Here is a 27971-nt window from a genome sequence, read left to right as displayed (position 1 = left end):
CCTTGACCTCCCCCCAAAAACCAGCCCAGCATCTTGCATATTCCCCTAAAAGAGAAAACTAAGTTCCCCACGAGGGTGAAAGTAAGGTTCAAAAGTCCCCTGAGTTCCCTCTGCCAAGGTTAGTGGTTTCCACTTAAGGCAAGTTGCAGATTCTGAGACGACTCTATCCTGACCTCACAAAACAACCACCCTCTCCTGGAAGAGGAAAAGGGGATCTCTCACCCCGTACACACACTTCTGTTCCCAGGTCCTGATGCTCCCAAGCACAGGGAGGCCACCTTGCAACCCCCTCTCTAGAAAGAAGGGACATGAAGAGGCAGAAGGGCTGTATTGCCCCCCAGGACCCCACCAGCCAGTCTCCTCTCCTAACACCTGCCCTGCAGCCACACAATTCTCCTTCACCCCCACCTCCCCTGGGGTTGTCAGGGACAGAAGGCCCCTCCCTCATCCCCCCAAGTTCCTCCCCCATCACTAGGGTGTCCAGGACATTGTGTGACTCAGGAAACAGCTCAGACGTGAGGCTTGGAGCCCAGCAGGAGGAGGAAGGGCCTGGAAGCAGAGGTGGCAGCTCAGTGCGGGTCCTGCCTGCAGAGGTGGAGGGGCCTGGGCTGGGGCAGGGGCTCTGGCATGCAGCTCCCCTCACTGTCGCTGCTGCTGCTGTATTGCTCAGTCGTCAAGACCAGAGGTGAGGTGTGGGGTGGGAGAGGTGGGGGTACCTATTTCCACTTAGGAGGATGATGGTGGTTGGGGCAGAGGCCTGAACCCAGGATTTGAGGCAACACAGGATGGAGGCAGTGCTCACCCCCAGATAGGGCCGCTGCAGGGAGAGGACTCTGCCTGGAGCAGCACAGACAGGGCTCCCGGCCTAGTGCCAGGGATGGGTCTGTGGAGGGTGTGTAAGAGTTGCCTACACCAGGGAGAACCCAGTTGTCCCTGGAGTTAAGGGACGGGGGCTCTTACACTCACATTTAGGAGAGAGAGAAGGATCAGCCACCTGCCAGGGGATAGGATGGGAGCAGGAGATGGAGACGGAAGGTCAAGGCCCTCCAGGTCCCTCTCCCAGCCCAGCTGTCCCCACCCCTGGATGGCTGGAAGCTGGGCCCTTCCTGGAGGAAATCCCTTCCCTGTCTCAGCCATTCCCCTCCCAGGAGCCCTCAGCCCCCCTCTGATCCCAGTTGTCTTACTTCCGAGGGATGGAGCCCAGAGAATAAACAGGAAGGGGGGGAAGGGGACTAGTAACTGAGAGGCTGGGATCTAGGGGGCTGGGCAAAGGGCCATACAGGGACAAGGATCAGGGGTGTGAAGGAGATGGGTCCCTCTGGAGCACCCCAGGAGGAAGCGTGGACACAGGGCTCCCTAATCCCAGCTCCTCCTGTCCACTTCTAGGGCTGCATTGTGGGAGCGCCCCAGGACCCTGTGCCAACGGAGGGACCTGCCTGAGCCTGTCTAGGGGACCAGGCACCTGCCAGTGAGTGTGCCCTGAGTGGGGGCCAGAGAGGAGGGGAGCAGAGAAGGAGCAGGTGGGGAGGAGGCAGCGGGGCGGAGGTGGGGGAGAGGAAGGGAAACCCATGAAGGTACAGGAGGGAGGGGGAGACAAGATGAAGGGGCACTGATAGGAGTGTTCCTCTCCCCACCCACCCCTAGGTGCGCTCCCGGCTTCCTGGGTGAGACATGCCAGTTTGCTGACCCCTGCCGGGATGCCCAGCCCTGCAAGAATGGGGGCAGCTGTCAGGTCCTGTTTCCCACCCTACAGGGTACCCCCAGTCCTCCCTTTCTCTCAGCCCCCAGCTTCTTTTGCACCTGCCCCTCTGGCTTTACTGGCAAGAGGTGTCAGGCCCCGCTCAAGGACCCCTGTGCTTCCTTCTGTTCCAAAATGGGCCGCTGCCACATCCAGGCCTCAGGCCTCCCGAGGTGCTCCTGCCTACCTGGATGGACAGGTGAGCATACGGCAGGGGTGCAAGGGCACAGGCAGGCGCAGGGACTGGGCTGTGGGGTGGGAAAGGTGGCACCAGAGCCAGCGACTGGGAGCCCTTTGAGGACAGAGGCCGTGGGAACCAACAAGCTCTGGTTGGCAACCCATTTACCCAAGACTGCGGTCACCAGCCTGGTCGTGCTGATGCTAAAATGTCAAAACAATTCCACGGTCGGTAAAGAGGTGCTGCCATTGCCCCTTAGTGTGCCGCCCTGGCCCCTCCCTGCTCCCCCACCCAGAAGCTAGGTTAATACCTGGCACCCAGGCACCTCCAGGACTCTGCTCCCTGAGCATCTGAGTGGGGGTGCTCACAAAATCACCTGGAAAGTGTGCTGTGGGATGTGGGGGCACATGTGACAGGAGAGAGGAAGGGGTGCCCATCCCAGGAGAGGGTGCTGCCCTGGGGCAAGAGAACAGAACTAGTGATGGGCAGGTTGTAGACCCCGAGGAAGAGGCCAGGGGGCGTGGGCAGGGCTGGGCAGCCCGCAAAGGACCAAGGACCCCAGCAGCATGGAGGGGACTGGCCCCAGCAGCCAAGACCACATGGGTAAGAAAGTGCTTGGGATGTGGGTGCTCCCATTAGGGGTAAACTAGAGAGAAGACTTGACTAGACACAACAATCAGCTGGAAAGTCTTAAAAATACCAGCGCTTCATTCCAGAGAGTCTGATTTAGTGGGCAGGCCCAGGCATGGAGATTTTTTTAACTCCCCGGGTAATTCCGAGGAAACCAGGGCGCAGGAAGACACAGCATGTGACAAATGGAAGATGGTCACAGACAACTCACAAGAACTGGTGCTTCAGAGCAGGGACCAGGGGTGGCCTAGTCCCCTGGCGAGCGCCAGGCGTGCCACTGACTAGACACATGCCATTGCTCGAGCTGTCTCGCTCTCTGATGTCCTGAGGCTATGAGAGGAGGACAGGGGTGATCCTGGGGAAGTGCTCCCTTAGCTCAGTGCCTGCACACAGGCCCTGCCCTGCCCCCACTGGGGTACCAGGCTGGAGTGAGTTATCACACTCCCTGGTGAAGATCAGCAGCTCAGGGTGAGCAACGGGATGACACCAGCCAGTTGGGGCACAGGTGCTAAGACTCCTGAATGCAGAGACGGGGGCCCTCCACCTCCCCACGGAGGCCGCCACAGAAGGGACCTTGTGTCCCAGACCCTCCTGGGCAGACACATGGCCTCTTCAGTTTGGAAAATGTGGTCATTCTAGATAGAACCTGCCCAAGGAACTGGGGGAAGTAAGGTAAGGGGTGATGGCACAGGGCGAAGATGGTCTGGGAGGAAAGAGAAGGGCATGTGAAGATGGGCCCCACGGAGGACCCAGGGTGAGCGCTGGCTGTCCCAAGAGCTGGATTTGAGCAGGAAACACTCTGTCCTCTGCCTCAGGTGAGCAGTGCCAGCTTCGGGACTTCTGCTCATCCAACCCCTGCATCAATGGAGGGGTGTGTCTGACCACGTACCCCCAGATCCAGTGCCGCTGCCCACCTGGCTTCGAGGGCCATGCCTGCGAACATGACGTCAACGAGTGTTACCGGGACCCAGACCTCTGCCCCCAGGGCACCACCTGCCATAACACCCTGGGATCCTTCCAGTGTCTCTGCCCTGCTGGGCGGGAGGGTGCCGGCTGTGAGCTCCAGCCAGGACAATGCCCCTCCAGGGGCTGTCTCAACGGGGGCACCTGCCAGCTGGTTCCAAAGAAGGAGTCCATCTTTCACCGCTGCCTCTGTGCTCCAGGTGCGTCCTCACAGGGGCCTCCTGCAGCCCCCCTTTCTGGGCAGGAGGTTGTCTCCCGTGGGTCCCCCTCCCCCAGCTGATCCCACCGCCCTGTCAGGTTTCACAGGCCTGGACTGTGAGGTGAATCCAGACAACTGTGTCGGACACCAGTGCCAGCATGGGGGCACCTGCCAGGATGAGCTGGGCACCTATACCTGCCTCTGCCCAGAGGCCTGGACAGGTGAGCTGTTGAAGCCAACTCCACAGCACCGCTCCCCTGCAGGGCCAGCTCCTGGCCTCCACCCCTCGGAGGGCTCCCAGCTCAGCCCCTGTCCTATCCCCACCCCATTACAGGCTGGGATTGCTCTGAAGATGTGAACGAATGTGAGACTCAGGGTCCCCCTCGCTGCAGAAATGGGGGCACCTGCCAGAACTTGGCTGGCGGCTTCCATTGCGTATGTGTGAGTGGCTGGGGAGGCCCAGGCTGCGAGGAGAACCTGGACGACTGTGCGGCCGCCACCTGTGCCCCAGGAGCCACCTGCATTGACCGCGTGGGCTCCTTCTCCTGCCTCTGCCCACCTGGCCGCACTGGTGAGCACAGAGGGTACAGGAGGAGGGGGCTGGGGACGGTAAGTGAAGTGCCAGGAGGGCAGCAGAACTTCAGGTGGCCTAGGAGCCTCTTCCCTCCCTGCCCTCCAGGCCTCCTGTGCCACATGGAGGACATGTGTCTGAGCCAGCCCTGCCACGGGGAAGCCCAGTGCAGCACCAACCCCCTGACGGGCTCTGCACTCTGCCTGTGCCAGCCTGGCTACACAGGGCCCACCTGCCACCAGGACCTGGACGAATGTCAGATGGGTAAGGCACCCCCACATCAGGTCCCCCCTGAGCCCCCAGACCGGCACTGCACTGCACAGAGGAATAAGCTAATTGTTTTTCAAATGAAAAACATAAACACGTCTTTTTCCTGAATTTGTCAGATTTGGCATCTCTCCCCTATGTGGTCTGCTCACCAATGCTCAGCCCTCCCGGCCAGGCTAATCCTGCCCCATCTCAGACACAGGCCCCTTACCCAGCTTGGTCTCATCTGCCACACACAGTCCCCACACTTTCCCCGGCGGTCTGGCCTCCTTGCCCTTCCACCCCCAGGCCCTGTGGACTCCCAGCTCTTGTCTCTCCCCAGCCCAGCAAGGTGCCAGCCCCTGTGAACACGGGGGCTCCTGTCTCAACACCCCCGGCTCCTTTGACTGCCTCTGCCCCCCGGGCTACACGGGCTCCCGCTGTGAGGCCGATCACAATGAGTGCCTATCCCAGCCCTGCCACCCCGGGAGCACCTGCCTGGACCTGCTCGCCACCTTCCACTGCCTGTGCCCACCAGGTACCAGCTGACTGGGGCCTTAGGTAGAGGAGACGGGGGACCTACTAGGCATCCAAGGGATAGATAGTATCAGGGAAGTTGGAGTCAGTTACCAAAAAATACTTCTCTCCCCATCCCCAGATGAAAACTTTGGGAACACCAAGGTCCCGAGAAGGGCTGTCGCAGATGGTTGTGAGGTTGTGCACTGCTCAGTTCTGGGGTGAAGGGAAAGCAGTCATGGCACATCATAGCAGGTGTACAACCTGGGACACCGTGCACAGAGGCCCGTCAAGGGGAGAGGAACAGCAATTAGCGAACTTTTCATGCTGTAGTCTCTGCTCATGTCAACCCAGAATGCTCCTCCTAATCACAGAAACTGCCTGGTAGAGATCAAAAGTAAACCCTTAAAATCCCAAAGGGCCGTGTGCTTGAATTTAGTGACAATCAATGCTGAAGGCTACCTCTGCCTCCAAGGTAATTATAAGAAGCAAAAACTCCCCAGCAAGACAGTGACACAGCCAGTACTAGGGAGCTGAGTGAAACCAGAAAAATAGTGGTTTACTGTGTGTCAGGAGCTGCCTGAGCATCTTACATGCATCACCTGCTCTTCACAATAACCTGTGTGAGTGAGACACGGACACGTGGAGGTGTGAAGTTGCCCTCCCTAAATTACATATATATATGGGTATACATGTGAGTGAGTGGCAAGTCAATAAAATTTGAGAGAAAATACGATAACCATAAAAGGTCAACATTGTTACTATGCCCATTTATAAATGAAGAAACTAAGGCAGAGAGAGGTTAAGGGACTTGTCCAAGGTCACCCAGCTAGTAAGCAGCTGAGGCAGGATTCACACTCAGGGCTTCAGAGGTTTTTACAATGACACTGCACCACCCTCTTAAACCGAGCCGCATCAAAGGGAAAATGCAAAGAAAACTGTCTAGTCATCCAAGCACCATTGTAGATTTCAAGGAGTTTCTGAGACAGGCACCCCAGCAAGAAAAGGGAGGCAGCCGAGGTCTGATCCAGCTTCAGTTCTGGGAGAGACAGTAGAGACCAGAAAGAGCCCAAAGAAACAGGACAAATATGGGAGCACACAGCTTCCCAAATGCCTGATCCCCCCTTGGGGATCCCTGGTCCCCCAGGAGGGAGGCCTGTCCAGATAGAACCAGAGGAATGAATCACCTCCAAGCAGATGCCCATTTGTCTCATCTGTTCTTTGAGAGCCCCCATGCTGATCAGCCCCCTGGGTGAGCCTCACATTCTGTGCACAAAGAAAGACCCCAAAAGGCACTTCCTTGTAGCATCACACCCCCACTTAAGAGCAGAGAGCCGGCCCTGAGCTTTCACACCCGAAGGCGGCAGAACCACACGGCTAAGCAGCTGGGCCTCAGGGGTTTTTCAGTCCAACCCACACAGAACAGCACCTCGGGGAGTGCTGCCTGGTGGGGGTACAGGGCAGGTAAGGAGCAGGACTGGTTACGGGAGCCAGGCCCCTGGACAGAGGGGCAGGCAGCCAAGGCTTTACCCACACCACTCCCCATGTCCTCAGGCCTAGAAGGGCAGCTCTGCGAGGTGGAGACAGACGAGTGCGCCTCGGCTCCGTGCCTGAACCAGGCTGACTGCCGCGACCTGCTAAACGGATTCCTGTGCGTCTGCCTGCCCGGTGGGTGCAGATTCCACTCCAGCCCCTCAGCCCAAGGCCTCTGAACTCTACAGGCCACTTGAAGCTTTCTCTAGCCTGACCAAGGAGACCCTGCTTCTCCTTCTCTGCTCCCCAAACTCTCTTCTGTTACATTTCTCAAATCTTCCTTTGTTCACGTGCCCACCCCCATCTCTGTCCTGCCAAATCACCCAAACAGCCCCATCTCCTGCCCTCCTGCAAAGTCCTCTGACCACTCTCGGCATGTCCAGGTCCCAGCCAGTGTGGGCACTGCTTACAGGGGTGCAGGTGGCAGGGGAAGCTGCCCCAGACCTGTCTTTACCAGTTTCACTGACTCCCCTGGACCTGCTCCGATAATAACTGATGCTTCTGAACATTTACTCAGGACAAGGCTCTGTGCTCTTCGGGCATTATCTCATTTATCCTCTCAGTGGGACCATGAAGCAGGTTCCATTATTACTCCGCTCTTACAGAGAAGGGAACTGGAGCCTGGAGAGGCTGAGGGACTTGCCCAAAGCCACACAGCTGGCAGGTGGCTGAGCCTCACCTCCTCTGAATCACCTCCCCTCATTCGCCAGCCATCTCCTCTGGGGAGCCCTCCAGGTTCCCCCTTCCTGGCAAGAGCAAGAGCCAGGGCTTGTATTTACACTTTTGATGAAATGTGTTTTCTGCATAGTGCACCTATCTGATGATCTCTTATTTATATGAAGAATAAAGTTACACTCTGTCCTGAAACAAATCACTACTGGAGAATCACCCTCAAATGGCTGCTTTTATAATGCAAAACCCCAACCAGGCCACCTGACACAAGACTGTCCCCATTGCAATGTGCAGCAATGTTAGTTCTGTATACCGGAAGACTTTAAATATCAAACTAACTTTTCATGTGAATCCATGAAATCACACCTGTCAAACTCAAACATTTGTGACAAACTCCCTAAAAAGTCAAGGGAAAGTTAAAAGAAAAAACGACAACCCTCCCCCTACCCCTCACCTGCTCCCTGCCCTCAGGATTCACTGGCTCCCGCTGCGAGGTGGACCTGGACGAGTGCAGCAGCTCGCCCTGCGCCAATGGGGGGCAGTGCCAGGACCAGCCTGGATCCTTCCTCTGCGAGTGTCTCCCAGGTAAACTGGAGCTCAGACGCAGGGGAGTGGGCAAGGGGCGGCTTTGTGCGGGCCCCTGAGCCTCGCTGTCCACAGGCTTCCAAGGCCCTCGCTGTCAGGCGGAGGTGGACGAGTGCCTGAGTGGCCCGTGCCCTGCTGGAGCCAGCTGCCTCGATCTCCCCGGAGCCTTCTTTTGCCTCTGCCCCTTGGGCTTTACAGGTCAGCCGGGGGTGCATTGGAAGGGAGTGTGGGCACCTTGGGGGTGGGGCAGAAGCCATTGGTGGGTGTTGGAGAGTTGGGAATAAAGTGAGAATGCAACCCCTTTAAAGACATTCAGCGCAAACCCTGCACCACCATAGTCAGGGAGAGGAAGGTGGGTGTTACTGCAGGACCCACGTCAGGCCCAACGTGACAGGTGCAGTGAGGGCTCAGGAGCCAAGGAAGGCCATTCATTTGCTTATTTAGCAAGTATTTGCTAAGTGCCTACGATGCCAGGCATGGACACAAAGTAAGAGAGCTGCTAGCCGCAAGTGCCTTTCAATCTACTGCAGAGACCACTAAGTCCCTTTTTGATTCTGGCGGAGAGGGTTCTGAGAGAGGGCACAAAGGACCTGCCAGGCCTAAGTAGAAAGGAGGCTTCCTGGAGGAGGTGACAGCTGAGCTGCATTTGCGGAAGGAGTAGGAGTTTGTCAAAATAGAATGACAGTGTGATTTAGCTGCAGAGAGCCACACGTGCACAGGCATGGGGGGAGGAAAAGCACACCCCATTTAAGGAACTGCAGGACACCCAGAGCTTACGGTGCAACAGAGAAAGGATGAGAAAAACAGCAGGTACAGGAAGTCGTGTGATACAGGACCCCGTCTGTCATTCTGGGTATCCTGAGGCAACAGGGAGCCGCTGAAGGACAGGCTCGTGGGGGGCAAGTCATGGCCCCATTAAGGATATGGAGGGACTCTGTTTTCTCTCTGACCCATTTCCACACCCAGGTGATCTCTGTGATGTTCCCCTGTGTGCCCCCAACCTGTGCCAGTCCAAGCAGAGATGCCAGACTCGGGAGGACAAAGCACACTGCTTCTGCCCCGACGGAAGCCCGGGCTGTGCCCCCGCTGAGGACAACTGCACCTGCCACCATGGGCACTGCCTCAGGTAATGTCTCCAGGCCTCCTGGCTTGCAGCCCCCCACGGGGCCTTCCCACCAGGGCAGGAGAGCAGCCATCGAGGGACGGGCTGTGGGAAATGAGGAATGGGGAGAGGAAGGGGATGGCAGAGCTCTGAGGACACAGCCAATGGGGGCGAGAGGGCACGGGGGAGCCAGAGAAGAAAGATGGACCCTAAATCCAGGGCCAGCCCGCCCTTCAGTGGACAATTATTTATTGAGTGACACTATGTGTGGATTCTGTTCCAGGCACTGGGGGGAACAGTGTAAAACACAAGAACAGTATCTGATTGCATGGAACTTCCATTCTAATGAGGAAAGACAGAGAACAGACAAGTTGTGAAAGGAATACAGAAGGACACATATTTTTATATGTTAGCTATGTATTAGATATACTAGATATATATTATGCATATATAGAGAGAAAGAGCATGAGCGAGGTGGGAGGGGACAAAGAGAGACAGTGTTGGGACCACAGTCACTGAGAAACGGGGCCAGTCTCAGGGTCAAAAAAAAGTGGAGGAAGAGGTCATAGGAGTCTGGTCAGTGGGGAGGGGAGAGAGAAAAACTAAAAAACCCTCCTCTTTCTCTTTGCGAGCAGCTCTTCCTGTGTGTGCGACATGGGTTGGACAGGCCCAGAGTGTGAGGCAGAGCTGGGGGGCTGCGTCTCCACGCCCTGTGCCCATGGGGGGACCTGCCACCCCCAGGCCTCTGGCTACAACTGCACTTGCCCCACAGGCTACACAGGTGAGGCCCTCCCCGCACAGGCGCACCTGGGCTGGTCACCCTGTGAGGCAAGGGCAAGGTGGTGGAAACACGTGTCCCGGTGGCTCTGGGTCTCAGTCACTACCCAGGAAACTGGGCACAGGCTGCAGGGACACAGGCGATGGGCGGGAGGTGGGGAAGAGGACGATGGGGGTGGGGAGAGGGGAGAAAAGGGTCTCTTGTCCCAGACACCCCCCATTTCCCTCAGGGCCCACCTGTGGTGAGGAGGTGACAGCCTGTCACTCAGGGCCCTGTCTCAATGGCGGCTCCTGCAGCCCCAGCCCGGGCGGCTACTCCTGCACTTGCCCTCCTGGCCACACCGGGATGCGCTGCCAGACCAGCACCGACCACTGTGCCTCCGGTGAGTGCCAGAGCGGCTGGGCCTCAGCAGGCTGGAGGAGCTGTGTCTGTGCCACATTCAAACAAATTTAATGAGACACGGGGAGCTGTTGTTCTGATAGGGTGGCAGGGGGAGGGGCGGGGAGTATGACCTGTGTGCTGTGACTGCAAGGCCAGGTTATAGGCTGGGAACCCTCCCCTCACAGCCCCCTCTCTCCAGCACCCTGCCTCAACGGGGGTACCTGTGTGAACAGGCCCGGCACCTCCTCCTGCCTCTGCGCCACAGGCTTCCAGGGCCCGCGGTGTGAGGGAAGGGTCCGCCCCAGCTGTGCAGACAGGTGAGCAGGGCGCACAGACCCTTCGAGGACGAAGCCCCTCAGCCTTCCCAGCCTTCCTCGCCCTCTCCCTCTTCTCCCAGGCTCCTTCCAGCCACCTCCCATCCCACACCCCACAGCCTCTCTCTTCTTCCCTCTGGCTCCTACCTCCCAGGGATGCCTCCCCCATCAGCCATTCCCTCCCCCTTGTTTCCCAGACTCTTCTCCTACTGTGCCCTGTCTCTGTCTTGTCCAGACCCTGTAGGAACAGGGCGACCTGTCAAGATGGCCCTCAGGGTCCCCGCTGCCTCTGCCCCCCTGGCTACACAGGAAGCCTCTGCCAGGTGAGGGGCAGAGCAGGTGCTGAGGGAGGAAGGGGCTGGAGGGCCCATGGGAGAGGGTCGCAGGCACTAACAGGGGGCACGCAGGGCAGCTTGGGGGAAGATTTCCACATAAAAGTTTTCGAACTCTAGGGGTTGAAGTCTACCTGGAGGAGTTTAAAAACTAAGAGGATTTCTGAACCCAGAGGCTGTTCTGGGACGTGGTATGAATGGAAATGAGGGAAGGGCGCCTGCTCCCAGGCATTTAGGAGAGTTTCAAAGGTGAAAGAGCCTGAGGAGCTGGCAGCTATGTCTGGGTCTGCCAACCTAACGCACTGTTCTGCCCGTGCTCCCTCCCTACGCCAGACACTGCTGGACTCATGTGCCCAGAAGCCCTGTCCCCTCCATGCCCACTGCCTCCAAGCTGGACCCTCCTTCCGGTGCCTGTGCATCCAGGGATGGACGGGGCCTCTCTGCAACGTGCCGCTGTCTTCCTGCCAGAAGGCTGCCCTGAGCCAAGGTACCACCCTGAGGACAGACTGGGGAGCAGACAAAGGGAAAAGGGTGTCTGTCCTCCTCTACCCCCAACCTAAGGGCATCCACAGACAACATTTGGCCAAAACAACCAAGAGTCAAAGCAACACAGACCAACCAGTCATTGATGCTACAGCTTAACACCACGAGCGGCCTAACATGTTCCCTTAGCGCCACCACGAATGGCCTAACATGTGCCCTTAGCACCACATTCAACACAAGACCATCAGTCCGCTCAACAGGACTCTGGTTTAACACAACCACCAGGGACAGAACTGCGTGGGGGCCAACTCTGCATTATCCTCATATCCTAACCTACTACACTCAACACTTTTCCCCACCCCCCACTCACTCTGATGTCCACCAAGCCCCTTGTAAAAGAATAGCCCCATTATTTATTTATTTTTTTAATATTTTATCTTATATAATTCATACATCTTTTTTCGTTTTTGCACAATGTATCATTTTCATTTTGGTTATATTCCCCATACAATTGCACCCCCCTTATTTTGACTCTAATCCTTCCTGCCTGTTCTGCCAGAACAGAGAGGGGTGCTTCTTTCAAGCTTATCAGAGCATTGCAAGCAATGTGTTCTTGTATTAAAACAAGTCTCAAGCCAAGAAAGAACTAAGGGAACTTCAGATGGGGGCATGTGACTTACTTAAAGGCCTCAACCTGTCCCCTGAGTTTTGTAGCTTCTGACCCATTATTTAAATAAGGTTGTTGTGAGATGAACTCAGCAAAGACGATGGTGGGGCCGAAGGAGGGATGGTCTTTGGGAATCAATAAGAGAATCAGAAGCTACAAAACTCAGGGGACAGGCTGAGGCCTTTAAGTAAGCCACATGCCCCCATCTGAAGTTCCCTTAGTTCTTTCTTGCTTGAGACTTGTTTTACTACAAGAACACATTGCTTACAATGCTCTGATAAGCTTAAAAGAAGCACCTCTCTCTGTTCTGGCAGAACAGGCTGGAGGAGGAGCTTGATGTTTTCACTTCTTCAGCAAGAGAAGTAACTGGCTCCTCCAGCCCAAAGAGGCCTCTACCTAGCCTGGGAATGTGAGCGGCCCCATGAGCCTCTCGGCCAGAGTCTGGGCCCCTGAGCACCCTTTCACCCCACTCAGCTTTATTGACCCCTGTTGGTCTCTCTCCGCAGGCACAGAAGTGTCTTCCCTGTGCCAGAACGGAGGCCTCTGCGTGGACAGCGGCCCCTCCTATGTCTGCCGCTGCGCGCCTGGGTTCCGGGGCAGCATGTGCCAGGACAGGGTGAGCCCCTGTGAATCCAGGCCCTGCCAACATGGGGCCACTTGCCTGGCCCAGCCCAATGGTTACCTCTGCCAGGTGAGCAGGTTTAGTGGAGGAGGAAGCAACAGGGTGGGATGGATGTTGAACCTGTAATCATGGAGCAGGGACAAGATATCCATTTCCTTTCCTTTATACATCCAAGCAAGCACCAAATCACGCCATTTCCCACTAAATACATCCCCTCTGTATCCTTGCCCCTCCGCCCTTCATGCCACTGTGTTAGTCCTGGCCCTGCTGTGCCTCCTGGATACCTGCAGCCTCCTAACTACTGCCCCTGCCAGTACACTGTCATCCTGTAGGTGCCACCAGGGTGCTCTAGTGAAGAAAACAAAATACTTTTTAAAATTTATTTTATATATATATTGTTTTTTCCTTTTTTTAAAGTTTTTTTAAAATATATTTATGCATACAAGAACTGGGGTGTAGGCCAGAGGTGCAGGGGGATAAGAGAATTCACAAGAGACAGAGTGGGGAACAGAACAGGTAGATCTAGTGAACTACACTGCTGAGGGGAGCAGTGGGCAAGACAGGTGAGGTCTGGTGCCCCAGGTGGGTCAGCTCCCTGGCCAGGGTTGGAAGTCAGGCTACAGTGGCTGCGGATAGCTGCTATTGCCTCTATTGCTGCCGGAACTAAGTCTCACAGTGCTGAGACTTAACCCCTGTGCCACCAGAGAGGCCCTTTACATTTATTTTTATTGAAATAGCATTGCAATGTAACATCACATAAAATTCAGGTGTGCATTCATTGAAAATCAACATGTAGGGCCTCCCTGATGGCGCAGGGGTTAAAGACACAGCGCTATAAAGCAAGATCGCCAGCCACTGCAACATGAGTTGGATCCCAGGCCACGTAGCTCACCCACATGGCGCAGCAGACCTCGCCTGTCTCGCCCGCTGCTCCCCTCAGCAGGGTATTTCAGTAAGTCTGCCTGTTCTGCTCCCTACTCTGTCTCTGGTGAATCCTCACCGCCCTCACACTTCTGGCCTATACCTTAGTTCTTGTATGCATAAATAAATAAATCTTTTTAAAAAGAAAAGAAAAATCAGCATGTAAATATACTGCATTAAGTCCACTACTATCAGTCTAATTCTATCCTTCACCCTACAATTTTCCCCTTTGACCAGGTTTACCCACTGCCCCCCTTCCGCTTTCCCTTCTAACCACTCGTTGGTCTTAAGGTCTCAAAGTTGCTGTTTCATTTAGCTCATTGTTTTTCTCTGTATAGCACATATGATGTAGAAAATGTTAAGCCTACACGTCACTCCCCTGCTTAAAACCCCTCCTTGACTGGCCACCTTGTTCAGAGTGAAACCCCCTGCGTGACCCAGCCCTGCCAGCTTCTCTCTGCCCCTCCCTCTTACTCTCTGCTCCAGCGACACAAATCCTCCGCTGGCTTCCCTAGCACCCCAAGCTGACACTGCCTCTCTGTTTCCACCCCTGCTATTGCCTTTGCCTGCAATGGCCTTTCCCTCACCTCTTCCAGTGCATAGTACCCAGGAGGCACCTTTCTTTTTTTTAAGATTGATTTATTTATGTATATAAGAACTGGGGTGTAGGCCAGAGGTGCAGGGTGGGGGGCGAGAGGATTCACCAGAGACAGAGTGGGGAACAGAACAGGCAAATTGACTGAAATACACTGCTGAGGGGAGCAGCAGGTGAGTCAGGAGAGGTCTGCTGTACTTTGTGGGTAGCTCCGGGCTGTGGATCCAATTCGTGTTGCAGTAGCTGCAGACAGTTTCATAGGTTGCGTCTTAACCCCTTGTGCCACCAGGGAAGCCCACTTTCTTTTTTTTAAGATTGATTTATTTATGCATATAAGTACTGAGGTGTAGGCCAGAGATGCAGGGCCGGGGCGGGGGGGGGGGTGATGGGGGGCGGTGTGAGAGGATTCACCAGAGACAGAGCAGGGAACAGAGCAGCAGACTGACTGAAATACATTGCTGAGGGGAGCAGCGGGCGAGACAGGAGAGGTCTGCTGCACCATGTGGGTCAGCTCCCTGGCCTGGCATCAAACTCCCGCTGCAGTGGCTGTGGATTGCATCATAGTGGTGAGTCTAACCCCTTGTGCCACCAGGGAGGCCCAGAACCTTAACTTTAAAGAGAAAGCACCAGACAGATCCCCTAACCACCCCTTTCCTTAACTTTATATTTTTTAACGTAAACATTTTCAAACATAAACAAAAGCAGTGTAGTGATTAATATTGAATCCACAAACCCCAATTACTCAACTTTACTCCCTTTTTCATGAAAATCCCTTCTCCAGAGGTTTCCAAAACACTTTCCTGGGACTCCCGGGGGCACAGCGGGTTGAGCGCCACGCTACGAGGCTGTCCACAGCCTCTGTGGCACCAGTTTGATTCCCCACCAGCTGGGGAGAAGCCCACATGGCACAGCAGACCTCTCCTGCCTCGCCCACTGTTCCCCTCAGCAGTGTCTTCTGCCAGTCTGCCTGTTCTGCTTCCCGCTCTGTCTCTGGTGAATCCTCTCACCCTCCCGTGCATCTGGCCTGTACCCTGGTTCTTTTATAAATAAATAAATCTTAAAAAAAAAAAAAAAAAAAAAAAAAAACCACTTTCCTTTTCTGCTCCTTCTGTCCTCTGTCCTCGGATTCTTCATGAATCCTTTTTTTCTCTGAAAACTCCCTGGTCCTCCAGTCTGGCATGCTCTCCTTGTAAGACCTTGTCAACAATCCTCCTCTCACTAGCAGAACAGGAAACAACTAGAAAATGGTCCAAGAGCCCCCCTGGTGGCACAGGGGTTAAAGACAGCCCTATCAGGCTGTGGGCAGCCATTGTAGCATGAGTTCGATTCCCCAGCCAGCCAGGGAGGTGACCCACATGGCACATCAGGCCTCTCCTATCTCGCCTGCTGCTCCCCACAGCAGTGTATTTTAGTGAATCTGCCTGTTCTACTCCCTACTCTGTCTCTGGTGGGTCCTCTCTCCCCCCGCACCTCTGGCCTGTACCCCAGCTCTTGTATGCATAAATAAATAAATTAAAAAGAAAGAAAGAAAGAAAGAAAATGGTCCAGGGCATGGGTCACGGAGTCACGGACTTGCACTGGGTGGCTCTGCCACCCATTAGCTGTGTGACTTGTGCAAGTCACTTCATCTTGCAAGGAATCCATTTCCTCTCCTGTAAAGTAAGAATCAAATAAGGGGATCATCTAGAGGGCTGTTTTATAATCTTTTATAAGATTAGGTATATAAATTAGGCAATAAACGCTGACTCCCTCTCTGATGTCTAGGAACTTCATGGAAGCAGGGACGAGTTCTAAGTGTCTTTGTATTCCCAGTGCCCAAAATGGTTGCCTGGCACTCTTTAATGAACAAATTAATAAAGTAAGACAGAGTCGGGTGCTTATGTGCTTGGGAACTTTTACAAAAATCAGAAGTTTAAACATAATTTGGCATAGTGACTGCTTGAGAGTGGGGAGGAGCGAGATTGCATATTTGTGAGCAATTGCACTGTGATGTGGAGCCGAGCTGGAGGGGTTAAGCAACACGTTGAGTAATGTCTTGAGCTGGGAGGTATGGGGCTGGGCAGGCTACCTGGAGCTGGGCGCTGTGGAGTGCTGGGCTGGGCTTGTTTACTGGTTCCCTTTGGCCCTCTTTGCTTCAGTGTGCCCCAGGCTACAGCGGACAGAACTGCTCAAAGGAACCCGATGCGTGTCAATCCCAGCCCTGTCATAACCATGGGACCTGCACTTCTAAGCCTGGAGGCTTCCACTGCACCTGCCCTCCAGGCTTTGTGGGGCTGCGCTGTGAGGGGGACGTGGATGAGTGTCTGGACCGGCCCTGCCACCCAACAGGCACTGCAGCCTGCCACTCTCTGGCCAATGCCTTCTACTGCCAGTGTCTACCTGGATACACAGGTGAGGGCTGGATGGTGTGTAGGAATCTGTGTGGCACAGCTGAGCAGACTGTAAAGCCAGGCGATGACCACTTATAGAAGCATAGTCATTGGTCCATCCTTCTGCCCCTGTATCCTGGCCCAGAAAAACAACCCCAGAATCCCTTTGCCTATACAGATAGTGCTGGGGCTCCCAGGAATGAGCTAGGAAGGAGCTAGGGGCTGAAGTATGTGATCTGATCCCACCCCCACCACAGGCCAGTGGTGTGAAGTGGAGATAGACCCCTGCCAGAGCCAGCCCTGTGCCCATGGAGGGTCTTGTGAGGCCAGAGCCGGACCACCCCCAAGTTTCACCTGCCTCTGCCCCCAGGTAAGTGATGGCAAAGCTGCCTTCTCTGCTGCCCCAAACACAGATGCAAGATAAGAATGCCTAGCTGGGGTCCTAGAGGGGAGCCCGGGGGAGATCTGGAGAGGGAGCTACTGGAGAAAGCCATCCCCTGTTCTCAGTGGGAAGTGGCTCTCAGAAGCAGTCAGGGGCAAGGTAGGCTCAGATGGCCGCATGAATGGAATTTTCAGAAACCAAGGACACTGTCTAAGGGAAAGCCCCAGGGCCAAGTGAGGTAACCTTGGATAAATTCCCGTGTGTATGTGGGTGTGTGTGCGCGCGTGTGTGTTTATAGGTATCAGATGCATGTAACTGGGTTAATCCTAAACCTTAGTTCATGATACACTAACATCACTGCTTCCTGCATGACAGTCTTTTGTTGTTCTTACAACACTCATGAACTTAACCCAAGAATTACAATGTTAACAGTTTACACATACTTATGTCCTCCTCTATGTTGTTTCCTTTCCAAAGGAAGAGAAAGCATATAATCCTACTTCCCAGGATTAAGATAATAATATACTATTAGTTCAGTTTATATTACCCCATTAATTACCCCCTTTCCAGACTTGCATCATGAGGCTACACTTCATCCAATCGTTGCACATACCCGTGACTCATCCATTTTCACTCCTATGTAATATGCCATCGTGTGAAATTAAAACGGGACATGATTTCAACATCTATAAGATGGATTTGATATGCTCATAGTCCTTTCCAGATGTAAGAATCTAGGCCCCTCTGAATTGTCTTAATTCAGTTTGCTTGAAGGGAAGTGGGATGAAAAATATAAAGCCCTTCCCAAAATGTCTCCTCTCCACAGGGTTTTGAAGGCCCCACCTGCAGTCACAGAGCCCCCTCCTGCGGCCTCCATCACTGCCACCATGGTGGCTTGTGTCTGCCCTCCCCAAAGCCTGGCTTCCCACCCCGCTGTGCCTGCCTCGATGGCTACGGAGGCCCTGACTGCCTGACCCCGCCAGCTCCCCAAGGCTGCGGCCCTCCCTCTCCATGCCTACACAATGGCAGCTGTTCAGAGATCCAGGGGCTGGGGGGCCTGGGCTTTCGATGTTCCTGCCCTCCAAGCTCTCCAGGGCCCAGGTGCCAGAGGCCTGGAGCCAAGGGGTGTGAGGGCAGAGGTGGAGATGGGACCTGCGATGCTGGCTGCAGTGGCCCAGGAGGAAACTGGGATGGAGGGGACTGTTCCTTGGGGATCCCAGACCCCTGGAAAGGCTGCCCTTCCCAAGCTCGGTGCTGGCTTCTCTTCCGGGACGGCCAGTGCCACCCACAGTGTGACTCTGAAGAGTGCCTGTTTGATGGCTACGACTGTGAGACTCCTGCAGCCTGCACGTGAGCCGTAATCCTAAGTGGCCGGTCAGGGGTTGGGGAGGGCATGATGGAGAGAAACACTAAGGGTAAGGGGAGGCTAATGAGGGCAAGAGGAAGGACGTAGATGCATAACTTTCCATTGCTAAGTAGGGACAGAAGATGCTAGACTCCAACCCCAGGGGGATAGGGCAACATTTCCAGGGTACAGACTCTGTCTAGGCGCTTGAGAGTTGTGGGATCTCTGGCCTCAAGCCTCTAAGTCTTGTTGCCATAATGTCTCTCCTCCAGAACCCAGCATCCCTGAAGGAAAAGGGCCTTGGTCTCCCCTTCAGGGAGATAGGAGCGCTTGGGAAAGTAGGGAGAGGGCAGTCTTAGGAACAAGGGTGTCAGTAGACATTAGGGGTTCGGGATCACTGCTCACTGCTCTGGAGCTGCCCAGCTTAGCAAGCTGTGCCCCAGAGACCATGGAATATCAGGAATCCTCTCTAAGTGAAAAAGGGCGTCAGGCTTTTTTGGAGGTCCTGAGTCACCCTCTCCTCACTCCACAGTCCTGCCTATGACCAGTACTGCCGTGATCACTTCCACAATGGCCACTGCGAGAAAGGCTGCAACACTGCAGAATGTGGCTGGGATGGGGGTGACTGCAGCCCCAGAGACGGGGATGCGGAGTGGGGGCCCTCCCTGGCCCTGCTGGTGGTGCTGAGCTCCCCAGTCCTGGACCAGCAGCTGCTCGCCCTGGCCCGGGTACTATCCCTGACTCTAAGGGTGGGGCTCTGGGTGAGGAAGGACAGTGACGGCAGGGACATGGTCTACCCCTACCCTGGGACCCAGGCCGAAAAGGAGCTAGGAGGAACCCCAGACCCCTCCCATCAGGAGAGAGCAGCCCCTCAGGGCAAGGAGACAGACTCCCTCAGCACTGGGTAAGAAGGCTGGGGGAACGGATGGGGCACACACCCCTTTTTAACCAGGAGGGAGAGGGAGCCTGGGACCAACACAGGGATTCTGAGGCCCCTGCCCTACAGGTTTGTGGTGGTGATGGGTGTGGATTTGTCCCACTGTGGCCCTGACCACCCTGCATCCCGCTGTCCCTGGGACCCTGGACTCCTGCTCCGTTTCCTTGCTGCGATGGCTGCAGTGGGAGCCCTCGAGCCCCTACTGCCAGGACCCCTACTGGCTGCCCACCCTCGTGCAGGCACTGGTAGGTGACCCCATCATTTCCCGACTTTGCTCCCAGGCCAGCTTTCAAGCCAGAGACCAACAATGGAGGTCAAATGAAACAGGATCACTGTGACCCAAATGTTCTTTGTGGGGATTTACCCTTCCTGACCCGTCTCTAACTGGATCCTCATGGCCCATTTGCTCTGCAATCTCTTATTCCTCTTTACCCTAACCTCTCGTAGACCTCTCACAGACCTTGGGTTCTGCTCTACCCCCTGCTACACTGAGAGTATGCATTTACCTTTTTTTTTTTTTTTATAAAAGGGCCTCCCCGGTGGCACAGCGGTTGAGCCTGGGGCTGCCCACAGCCTCTGCAGCGCCCGTTCGCTGGGCGAGGGTCCCACATGGTGCGCAGACCTCTCCTGCTGCCCGCTGCTCCCCTCAGCAGTGTATTTCGTCTGCCTGCCTGCTCTCCCCTCTGGCTCTGGTGAATTCTCTAACCCTCCCGCGCTTCTGACTGTACCCAGTGCTTGTATAAATAAATAAATAAATAAATAAATAATCTTAAAAAAAGAGATTTATTTATTTATGCATACAAGAGCTGGGGATGTGAGAGGTGCAGGGTGTGAGAGGATTCCCCAGAGACAGAGTGGGGAACAGAACAGGCAGACTGACAGAAATACACTGCTGAGGGGAGCAGCGCGCCAGACAGGAGAGGTCTGCTGCGCCATGTGGGTAGCTAACTCCCTGCTGGGGATCGAACTCATGCTGCAGAGGCTGTGGATAGCTTCGCAGTGATGTGCTTAACCCCTTGCACCACCAGGGAGACCCCAGTTACCTCTTTATCAAAAAGTTCATAGCACCTGCAAGAGTAATTTTTCATGTTCCTTACTCTGACCAGATCTTGCTGTAATCACTTTATAGTATTAACTCATTCAATCCCCCAACCACCCCACGAAGTAGGTACTATCATAATTGCCATTTTACAGATGAGGCAGCTGAGGCAGAGAGAGTTTACTGCATTTGCTCAACAGTGTCACAGTAGTGTCCAGCCTCACCAGGAATGGCTTCTTTCTGTGACTGTCTCTCTCTCACCAGAGCCCCCCAACAACCAGCTTCCCTGGCCTGTGTTGTGCTCACCCATAGCCGGGGTGCTTCTCCTGGCCCTTGGGGCTCTTCTCGTCCTCCAGCTCATTCGGCGGCGGCCCCGCAGAGAGCATGGGGCCCTCTGGCTGCCCCCTGGGTTTACTAGAAGGCCTCGGACACAGTCAGTCCCGCACCGACGCCGGCCCCCCCTGGGTGAGGACAGCATCGGCCTCAAGTGAGTGGGGAAGAAACGGGGCTGAAGAAGCAAGGTCTCTCTTATTACAATAAGTATGATCAGAAGCAATAAGAGACACTATTGCAGAAGTTTCAGACAGAAGGAGGGGGTGGAGAAAGGCTGCTGGAAATCTTGGGGAACCCTGAAGATCATAACCCTGTGTAACCTCAACCCTTCCACCCCCTTCCAAGGACACTGAAATCATCAGAGGCAGAAGTTGATGAGGATGGAGTTGTGATATGCTCAGGTCCTGAGGAAGGAGAGGAGGTAGGTCAAACGAAAGCACTGAGTCAAGGTGATGGAGGGGTCGAAGGGACAAGCCAGTTGCCTTCGCTGACCCTTGCTCTGATCTCCAAGGTTGATGAAATGGCCTCACCCTCCAAGTGCCAGCTCTGGTCTCTGAGGGGTGACTGCAAGGAGCTACCCCCAGCGATCATGCTGACTCCTCCCCAGGAGACTGAGATGGAGGTACCTGACATGGACTCCCATGGACCTGGTATGTGAGTCAACCCAGACCAAGAAAATGAACACACCCTTTTAGAATCAGAATGTCTTCTGAGAACAGAACAGGAGGAACCAATGTTAAAGTCAGTGCCTGAGACAGTGATTCTCAAAGTGTGGTCCCTAGACAAAAGAATCAGCATCGCCAGGGAAACAGTAATGCAAACTCTCAGGCTCCGCTCCAGAGCTACAGGATTCAGAAATTTAAGATGTTAGGGAATTTGAGGGTTTTTTTAAAAAAAAAAAGATTTATTTATTTATGCATACAAGAGCTGGGGTGTAGACCAGACATGTTGGGGGGTTGGGGGGGTGAAAGGATTCACCAGAGTGGGGAGCAGAACATGCGGATTGACTGAAATACAGCAGTGTGCAAGACAGGAGAGAGGTCTGCTGCACCATGTGGGTTAGCTCCCTAGCGGGAGAATTGAACTCATGCTGCAGTGGCTGACGATAGCTTCACAGTGCTGAGACTTAATTCCTTGTGCCACTGGGGAGGCCCTAGGGAATCTGAGTTTTAACAAACCTCTGGGTGAATATGATCCAGACTCAAGTTTGAGAATCACTGTCCCAGAACCTTGGAAAGTTAGGCCAGCTGGCTCCTTTTACAGATGAAGAAACTGAAGCCCAGAGAAAAAGAGAAGTGACGAAAGTCACACAAAATCAAGAGCTAGAACTGGGCTTCCAGACACTTCAGGCTGTGATTTTCCCTAAGCCTCCCTGTTCTCCCCCTCAGCAGTTATGTCCTTTGACTTGTCTCCCATTCCTATCTCCACTCCCCACACACACAGATGGGGTGACACCCTTGATGTCAGCAGTCTGCTGTGGGGGAGTAGAGTCCAGGACCTTCCAGGGAGCATGGTTAGGCGGCCTTGAGCCCTGGGAACCTCTACTGGGTGGAGGGGCCTGTCCCCAGGCTCACACCATGGGCACTGGGGAGACCCCCCTTCACCTGGCAGCACGGTTCTCTCGGCCAACGGCTGCCCGGCGCCTCCTTGAAGCTGGAGCCAACCCCAACCAGCCTGACAGAGCAGGACGCACCCCTCTTCACACTGCTGTGGCTGCTGATGCTCGGGAGGTCTGCCAGGTCAGAGCACACTGATGTGGCTAAAGGGAAGTGGGGGCAGACTCACAAGAAAAGCTGGGCAAAAGCATCCCCTGGGGCTTGACAAAGAGGAAGGTAATGTGAGATTGGGGGCCTGAAACGGAAACAGGAAGTGATAACTTAATATAGACAGGGAGGAGGTTAAACGTGAGGGACCTGAGCCAGCAGTCCAGGATATACCAGGTGTCACTGGCATCTCTGGCCCCCCAGCTCCTACTTCGAAGCAGACAAACTGCAGTGGATGCACGGACAGAAGACGGGACCACAGCCCTGATGTTAGCTGCCAGGCTGGCAGTGGAGGACCTGGTTGAAGAACTGATTGCAGCCCAAGCCGATGTGGGAGCCCGAGATAAATGGGGTATGGGTCTGGGAAGGGTGATGATGTGCGGTAGAGAAGTGGAGCAGAAGGGGTATGAGATAAAATGCCAAAAAAAAAAAAAAAAAAAAGAGCAGCAGTGGTACCAACCAGAGGCTGGGGCATTCCCGCCCACCCTTGTCAGGGTGGTAAATGCACAGTCCGGAGCCCGTGCACACACACCCTGCCCTAGTCCGCCGGCATAGGCGGAGCGTCTGTGAGAAGGCGGAAGGAGGGGTCTTGTGGGCAGAGGTGGTCTCCCGGTCCCACCGACCCCAGAACAATGCCCCATTGTCCATTCCGCGCGCCGGTGACGTCACCGGGGCACCGCTTCCTGCCAGGCGGCAGCCGCCCGGGGCCACGCTTCCGCCTTTGTGGGCCCCGGCGGGCCTGAGTAGCTCTCCCCCCAAGACCAGACTCCGTGGGAAACAGGAACCTAGACGTCTGGCCCCAGCCTCGGGGTAACCACCTCACACGTCACCCCCAGGAAAAACCGCGCTGCACTGGGCCGCCGCCGTGAACAATGCCCGGGCCGCCCACTCCCTCCTCCAAGCCGGAGCGGATAAAGACGCCCAGGACAACAGGGTCAGACTGGGCAGCGGGCTCCCCACCCCCGCCCGGCGTCCCCCCCCCAACACACACACGGGCTAACAGCGCGGGAGGCCCAAGTGGAAAGCGCGGGAACCCCACAAAACCCGAAAGGGGCGGGGCCGCGGGCAAGTGGGCGGAGTCATGAAATGCCAACTCTTTGTACGTGACCTTCCCTGACCTCTCCCCCGGATGTGTCCTCCCGCACAGGAGCAGACGCCGCTATTCCTGGCAGCCCGAGAAGGGGCGGTGGAGGTAGCCCAGCTGCTGCTGGGGCGAGGGGCGGCCCGAGGGCTCCGGGACCAGACCGGTTTGGCGCCCGGGGACATCGCCCGCCAGCGCAACCACTGGGATCTGCTGACGCTGCTGGAAGGGGCGGGGCCGTCGGAGGCACGTCACAAAGCCACGCCGGGCCGGGGCGCCAGCCTGTGCCCGCGCGCTCGTTCTGCGTCGGGAAGCGTGCCCCCATCAGGGGGCGGGGCTTTGCCGCGCGGCCGGACACTGTCAAGCGGAGCCGGCCCGCGTGGGGGCGGAGCTTGTCTGCGAGCGCCGACTTTGTCTGTAGACTTGGCCGCGCGCGGGGGCGGGGCCTATTCTCAGTGCCTGAGCCTATCGAAGGGAAGGACAGGAGGAGGCGGCCCGCCCCCCCGCGGCCCTAGATTCTCAGCGGGCATGCGCGGGCCGCGGCCCGGCCCTGGCAAAGTGCGAGGAAAATCCGGGGTCGCGCCGGGGAGTGGGGGTGCGGCCTCAGCTGATGACTGGCCCGGTGATTGGGCGGCCCTGGGTGCCTGCGGTCCCGCCTCCAGCATTCCGATCCCGCTTCCTTGCCTGACTCCGTCCCCGGAGCAGGGATCTCCTCAAGTTGCCTGGGGTTCACCAGCCCACCAAGTAATACCCTTCAGTGCGGGAAGCGATGACCAAAAGTAGAAGGCGCCACAGCAGGGAGGGGCTCTAAAGTGAATGCCCGTTAAGTGACAGGCAGTGTGGGAAATCGGAGTTTAAGATCCTCGCGTTCCAAAAGTGAAGGATGATGAGTGTAGTGTCCCGCCCAAAAGGAATGAATGCCCACCAGAACCGTTGTCGTCTACCCCGGGGAGAAGCTGCAGCCCTGAGAAGAGGGTTCAGAGTGGTGGCATGAAGCGGGTCCAGCCCTTCTCCCGGAAAATAAGGATGAGGAGCCACAAAAGGATCGAGTGGAGTGGGGGAAGAGATAAGATATACAAAATTCTTTACATAGTTCCCAAAAGAGCCTCTATCGCCCATCACCCCTACTACCTAAAAATGGATAACATATTTATTGAGCACCTACTATGTGCCAGGTACTGTGTAGGTGCTGAAGGGAGGGCCAAAGTCCACTCCGGCTGATGACTCCTTGCATTCTCCCCACGCCCCACCCCCAAACAAACCACTGCAGGGATGAAGCGCCACAGTTCTTATAGTCCCCGTTATCTATTTAAGAACCCCAAGTCTTTTTTACCCTATAATAAAGCTGATTTGAAATGTTACTTTTTAAAAGAGAATTGTTAAGTGGAATGGGAGAAAATGTTGGGAGTGCTTTCAGAATTTTGTGCTCTAAGTTCAACATTTGGATAATGGCTTTGAGTATAGTTTAAGAGCAAGAGTAAATAGATTTGGGGGTCCCATGTTAATTTAGGGTATTATCTGAAAGAAGAGTCTCTATTAGCCCAGGAGCAACACACACACACACACACACGTACACACCCCTTAGAACCATGCATATCCTTTTTTCCTCTACCAAAGGCATTTTGTTATGGCCACTTAGATTTCTAAGGCCTCAAGTTAAGTAGAGGGAGATGGCTAGAGCATCTCAAATTTTGTCCACTTTTCAGCAAAGTGGTTACACCTCTTTCATGGTGATGGGTCTGAGACTTGGTGGCATGAAGTATTTTAAAAACTACTAACTACTTATTGAGCATTCATTATGTGACAAGTGCTTAATCACATTTACAATCATGTCAACTCTATAAAGCAGGTGGTATTCAAGTTCTAGTTTACTTTAAGAAACTGAGGCACAGAGACTTTATTTGCCCAAGACTGCAAAGCATTATGTGACAAGTCCAGATCTCTTCATCATGTCATGCTCCAGGTTACTCAGCTGTAAACCCCACTCCGATATGGCAGGTTGCCATTTAGAGGTCCCAATGTCTCTGTCCTGTTCTGATCCTGATGCCAACCCGCCTGACCAGCACTGATCAAAAAACAACCCAGGAAGGTGGTCCTCTCCCTTTTCCATCTCTATGTCTCTCATTCATGACTAGATGAGTTTCCCCTGCTTCTTGCCACTCACATTTACTATGTATCTTGTCTCCTGAATAGACTGTAAGCATCTAGAGGGCAGGGATAACTGTGTAACACACATGGATTATTTACTGAGTTAGACCCCAGACTAGAGAAATTTTAGGGGTGTGTGTGTGTGTCTGTCTGTCTGAGGGCTGCCACCCCCAGGTCTGAGTCTAACGTTTCCCACTGGAACCAGGTGCTGCAGTGCCAGTAAGTCTGAAGAAGACTGGGAAGCAGGGGAAGACCAAATCTTGCACAGGGTCATCTTAAGGAGGAAAGGGATCTAGGGGAGAGGGAGGGGGTTTCTGAGGAGTGAAACCACTTCCTGTGTAGCTAGTTCCTGTGTTGACAGAGCTGAAGAGGAGGAGGGGTATGGAGAGAACAGACAGGGTTAGGGGGCTACTAAGTCTCTGGAGATGAGAAGACCAAGAGTCCTTCCCCACCAGGAACTTCCATCACTACTACAGCTGGAGGAGTTTTTCCCAGTTTCTGTGCTCCCCTGGGGCGACTGAGCTAGCAGCTTGGGTGGGAAAAGAGAACTGGAGGAAGTTGACAGGGATGGGCGGGGCCCCGTGGGGGGGGGGCTGACCAGGAACCCAGCTTCCTGCTCAGTACCCAGGCATCCAGCCCCTGGCTCACCCCCACCCCTTCCAGCCCCCACTCCCCTCAGGAACTCAGGGATTCCGGTCCTCCTCCCAAATCCCAGCTACCCCTCCCCCATCGGTTCCCCCCTCCAAGGATGGAGGCAGAAAAATCCCAGGAAGAAGAGGATGGTGAGCAGGTGAGCTGAGCTGGGCACCCGATGGGGGAGGCTGACGCTGGGCCGAGAGGGAGGTGAGAGGACCTGGGGCAGGACCTGTGACAGTGGCCTTGGGACTTGGAAGGGTTTGGGCACAGTGAGGCAGGAACAGAGACACAGAAAGAGGAAATGGGCCGCAGGCCTAGCCCCCTGCCCACCCTACCCCCACTTGACTGGAAGGGATATTTTTTGCATCAGGGACCCCATCAGGATGAGCATGGCTGGCCCCCTGTGAACACCACCACCCGGCCTTGGCGATCTGCTCCTCCATCTCCTCCTTCTTCAGGGACCCACCAAACAGGTAACCCCACCAGTCCAGGGATCTCCCACATCCTTCCTGATCTCATTACCAAGTCCCACTGCATCATAGGCCCTCTACCCACCTCCTCCAGACTCCCATCACACCCCCTTAGCTCTGACCCACAGTGTCTAATTACTTCACCCTTTCCCCCCCACCACTGCCACTGCTTCTGCCTGACAAGTTCTCTGGGCCTCTGAGCCCTCCCCCTCTACTCCCCAGCCCTGGGGCCCCGCTCGGCCTCCCTACTCTCCCTTCAGACTGAGCGCCTTCTGGACCTGGTGGCTGAGGCCCAGTCCCGCCGATTAGAGGAACAGAGGGCCACCTTCCATGCCCCTCAGAACCCTCCAAACCTTGCCCGAGCTCTGCCCCGGCCTCATGAGGATAGAGAACAGCTCTACAGCACCATCCTCAGTCACCAGGTGAGACACACCCCCCACACTGCCAGGAGGCAAGACTCAGACTTCCAGGTCTATAGCTCTTGTGTCTTTGGGGCACTACCCTTCCTTCTCCCCAGGCATGTGCTCCTCATCAGGCCCCAGTTTCCCCACCCCACAACAGGAGTCCTACATGTCCCTCATACCATCTCTGGCTCTTTTCAAAGCCTCCTCCTCTTAGAACCTCACCAAAACCTCCCCTCCCTCCACTCCTCCAGTGCCAGCGGATGGAAGCCCAGCGGTCAGAACCTCCACTTCCCCCAGGAGGGCAGGAGCTCCTGGAATTGCTGCTGAGAGTTCAGGGTGGGGGTCGAATGGAGGAGCAAAGGTCCCGGCCCCCGCCACACACCTGCTGAGACTTGAGATCCCACCAGTCTCTCCACATGCCAGGGGCTCAAAGCTGGGCAGTCCACTGCATGTCACCTGCCCTGCTTGCCAGGGCCACCAGAGACTGAAAGACTCAGCAGAAACTACAATATCCATCACCCCCGTCCACCTTCCCTGGGAACTGGAGGGGGTGAAAGTCCTCAAATTCTGGGGATAGTCAAGGTAGGATGGCCATTTAACGCCCTCCCTAGTACCTGGGAGCTTGAGGCTGCTTGAGGATCCCACCCACTAAGGGACAGCCCAACCCCCTCCTGTGATCGAAAGGGAATGGTTGGGAGTATTGGTCCTAAACTGTGGGGACACCCCCAGTAATCAAGCCACTAGGCAGGATCAGAGGGCTCAGGCCTCCATCTCCCAAGAAAAGGCAAATCTCCCAAGGTTATGACTTGAGAGACAACTCTACCCTCCTTCCCAGTAAGAAGAAAGAGGGTGGGTACAACAGAGAGACTATTATCCCGCCCCCAGCACCCCCAGCCCCAAGACTAAAGGGCCTACAGGCTGTGAATGGACACTTAGCCCTGCCCACCCGCCCTCCCTACTGCTGCCCCGAGTCTGTCTGATGTATGAATAAATGTAATTCCCCTCTGGACTGAAGACTGGTGTCTGGGGCTGCCGGGT

At 55.2% G+C, this 27971-nt stretch overlaps 2 protein-coding genes across 6 annotated transcripts; both read left to right on the top strand.

Annotated features, from left to right (window-relative positions):
• The first annotated feature begins 527 nt into the window (after positions 1-527).
• Positions 528-24839, top strand: NOTCH4 (notch receptor 4). Of its 5 annotated transcripts, XM_037519462.2 has the most exons (30): positions 528-685; positions 1387-1468; positions 1645-1937; positions 3362-3709; positions 3807-3929; positions 4043-4279; positions 4388-4543; positions 4869-5063; positions 6596-6709; positions 7718-7831; positions 7907-8029; positions 8798-8957; positions 9569-9714; positions 9941-10093; positions 10292-10409; positions 10642-10729; positions 11072-11225; positions 12395-12579; positions 16165-16417; positions 16653-16765; positions 17604-18127; positions 18655-19026; positions 19129-19304; positions 20363-20585; positions 20777-20852; positions 20943-21081; positions 21875-22170; positions 22399-22546; positions 23031-23128; positions 23342-24839. In XM_037519462.2, the coding sequence occupies exons 1-30, from the start codon at positions 628-630 to the stop codon at positions 24056-24058; spliced, it is 5982 nt and encodes a 1993-aa protein (XP_037375359.1). In that variant the 5' UTR covers positions 528-627; the 3' UTR covers positions 24059-24839. The 5 variants fall into 5 exon arrangements, with proteins under 5 accessions (XP_037375359.1, XP_037375358.1, XP_054554639.1 ...); XM_037519461.2 differs by having other exon boundaries at positions 20777-21081; XM_054698664.1 differs by lacking the exon at positions 18655-19026 and having other exon boundaries at positions 20777-21081.
• A 722-nt stretch (positions 24840-25561) lies between these two features.
• Positions 25562-27946, top strand: GPSM3 (G protein signaling modulator 3). The gene is made up of 4 exons (XM_037520848.2): positions 25562-26213; positions 26430-26532; positions 26752-26951; positions 27185-27946. The coding sequence occupies exons 1-4, from the start codon at positions 26172-26174 to the stop codon at positions 27320-27322; spliced, it is 483 nt and encodes a 160-aa protein (XP_037376745.1). The 5' UTR covers positions 25562-26171; the 3' UTR covers positions 27323-27946.
• Positions 27947-27971: the final 25 nt, after the last annotated feature.

This window comes from Talpa occidentalis, unplaced genomic scaffold (genome assembly GCF_014898055.3).
Source record: "Talpa occidentalis isolate TD23 unplaced genomic scaffold, MPIMG_talOcc4v2.1 talOcc4.2, whole genome shotgun sequence".
In the NCBI taxonomy this organism is placed as follows: domain Eukaryota; kingdom Metazoa; phylum Chordata; class Mammalia; order Eulipotyphla; family Talpidae; genus Talpa; species Talpa occidentalis.
The sequence above is the reverse complement of the archived record's forward strand: the minus strand, read 5'-3'. Positions and strand labels throughout refer to the sequence as shown.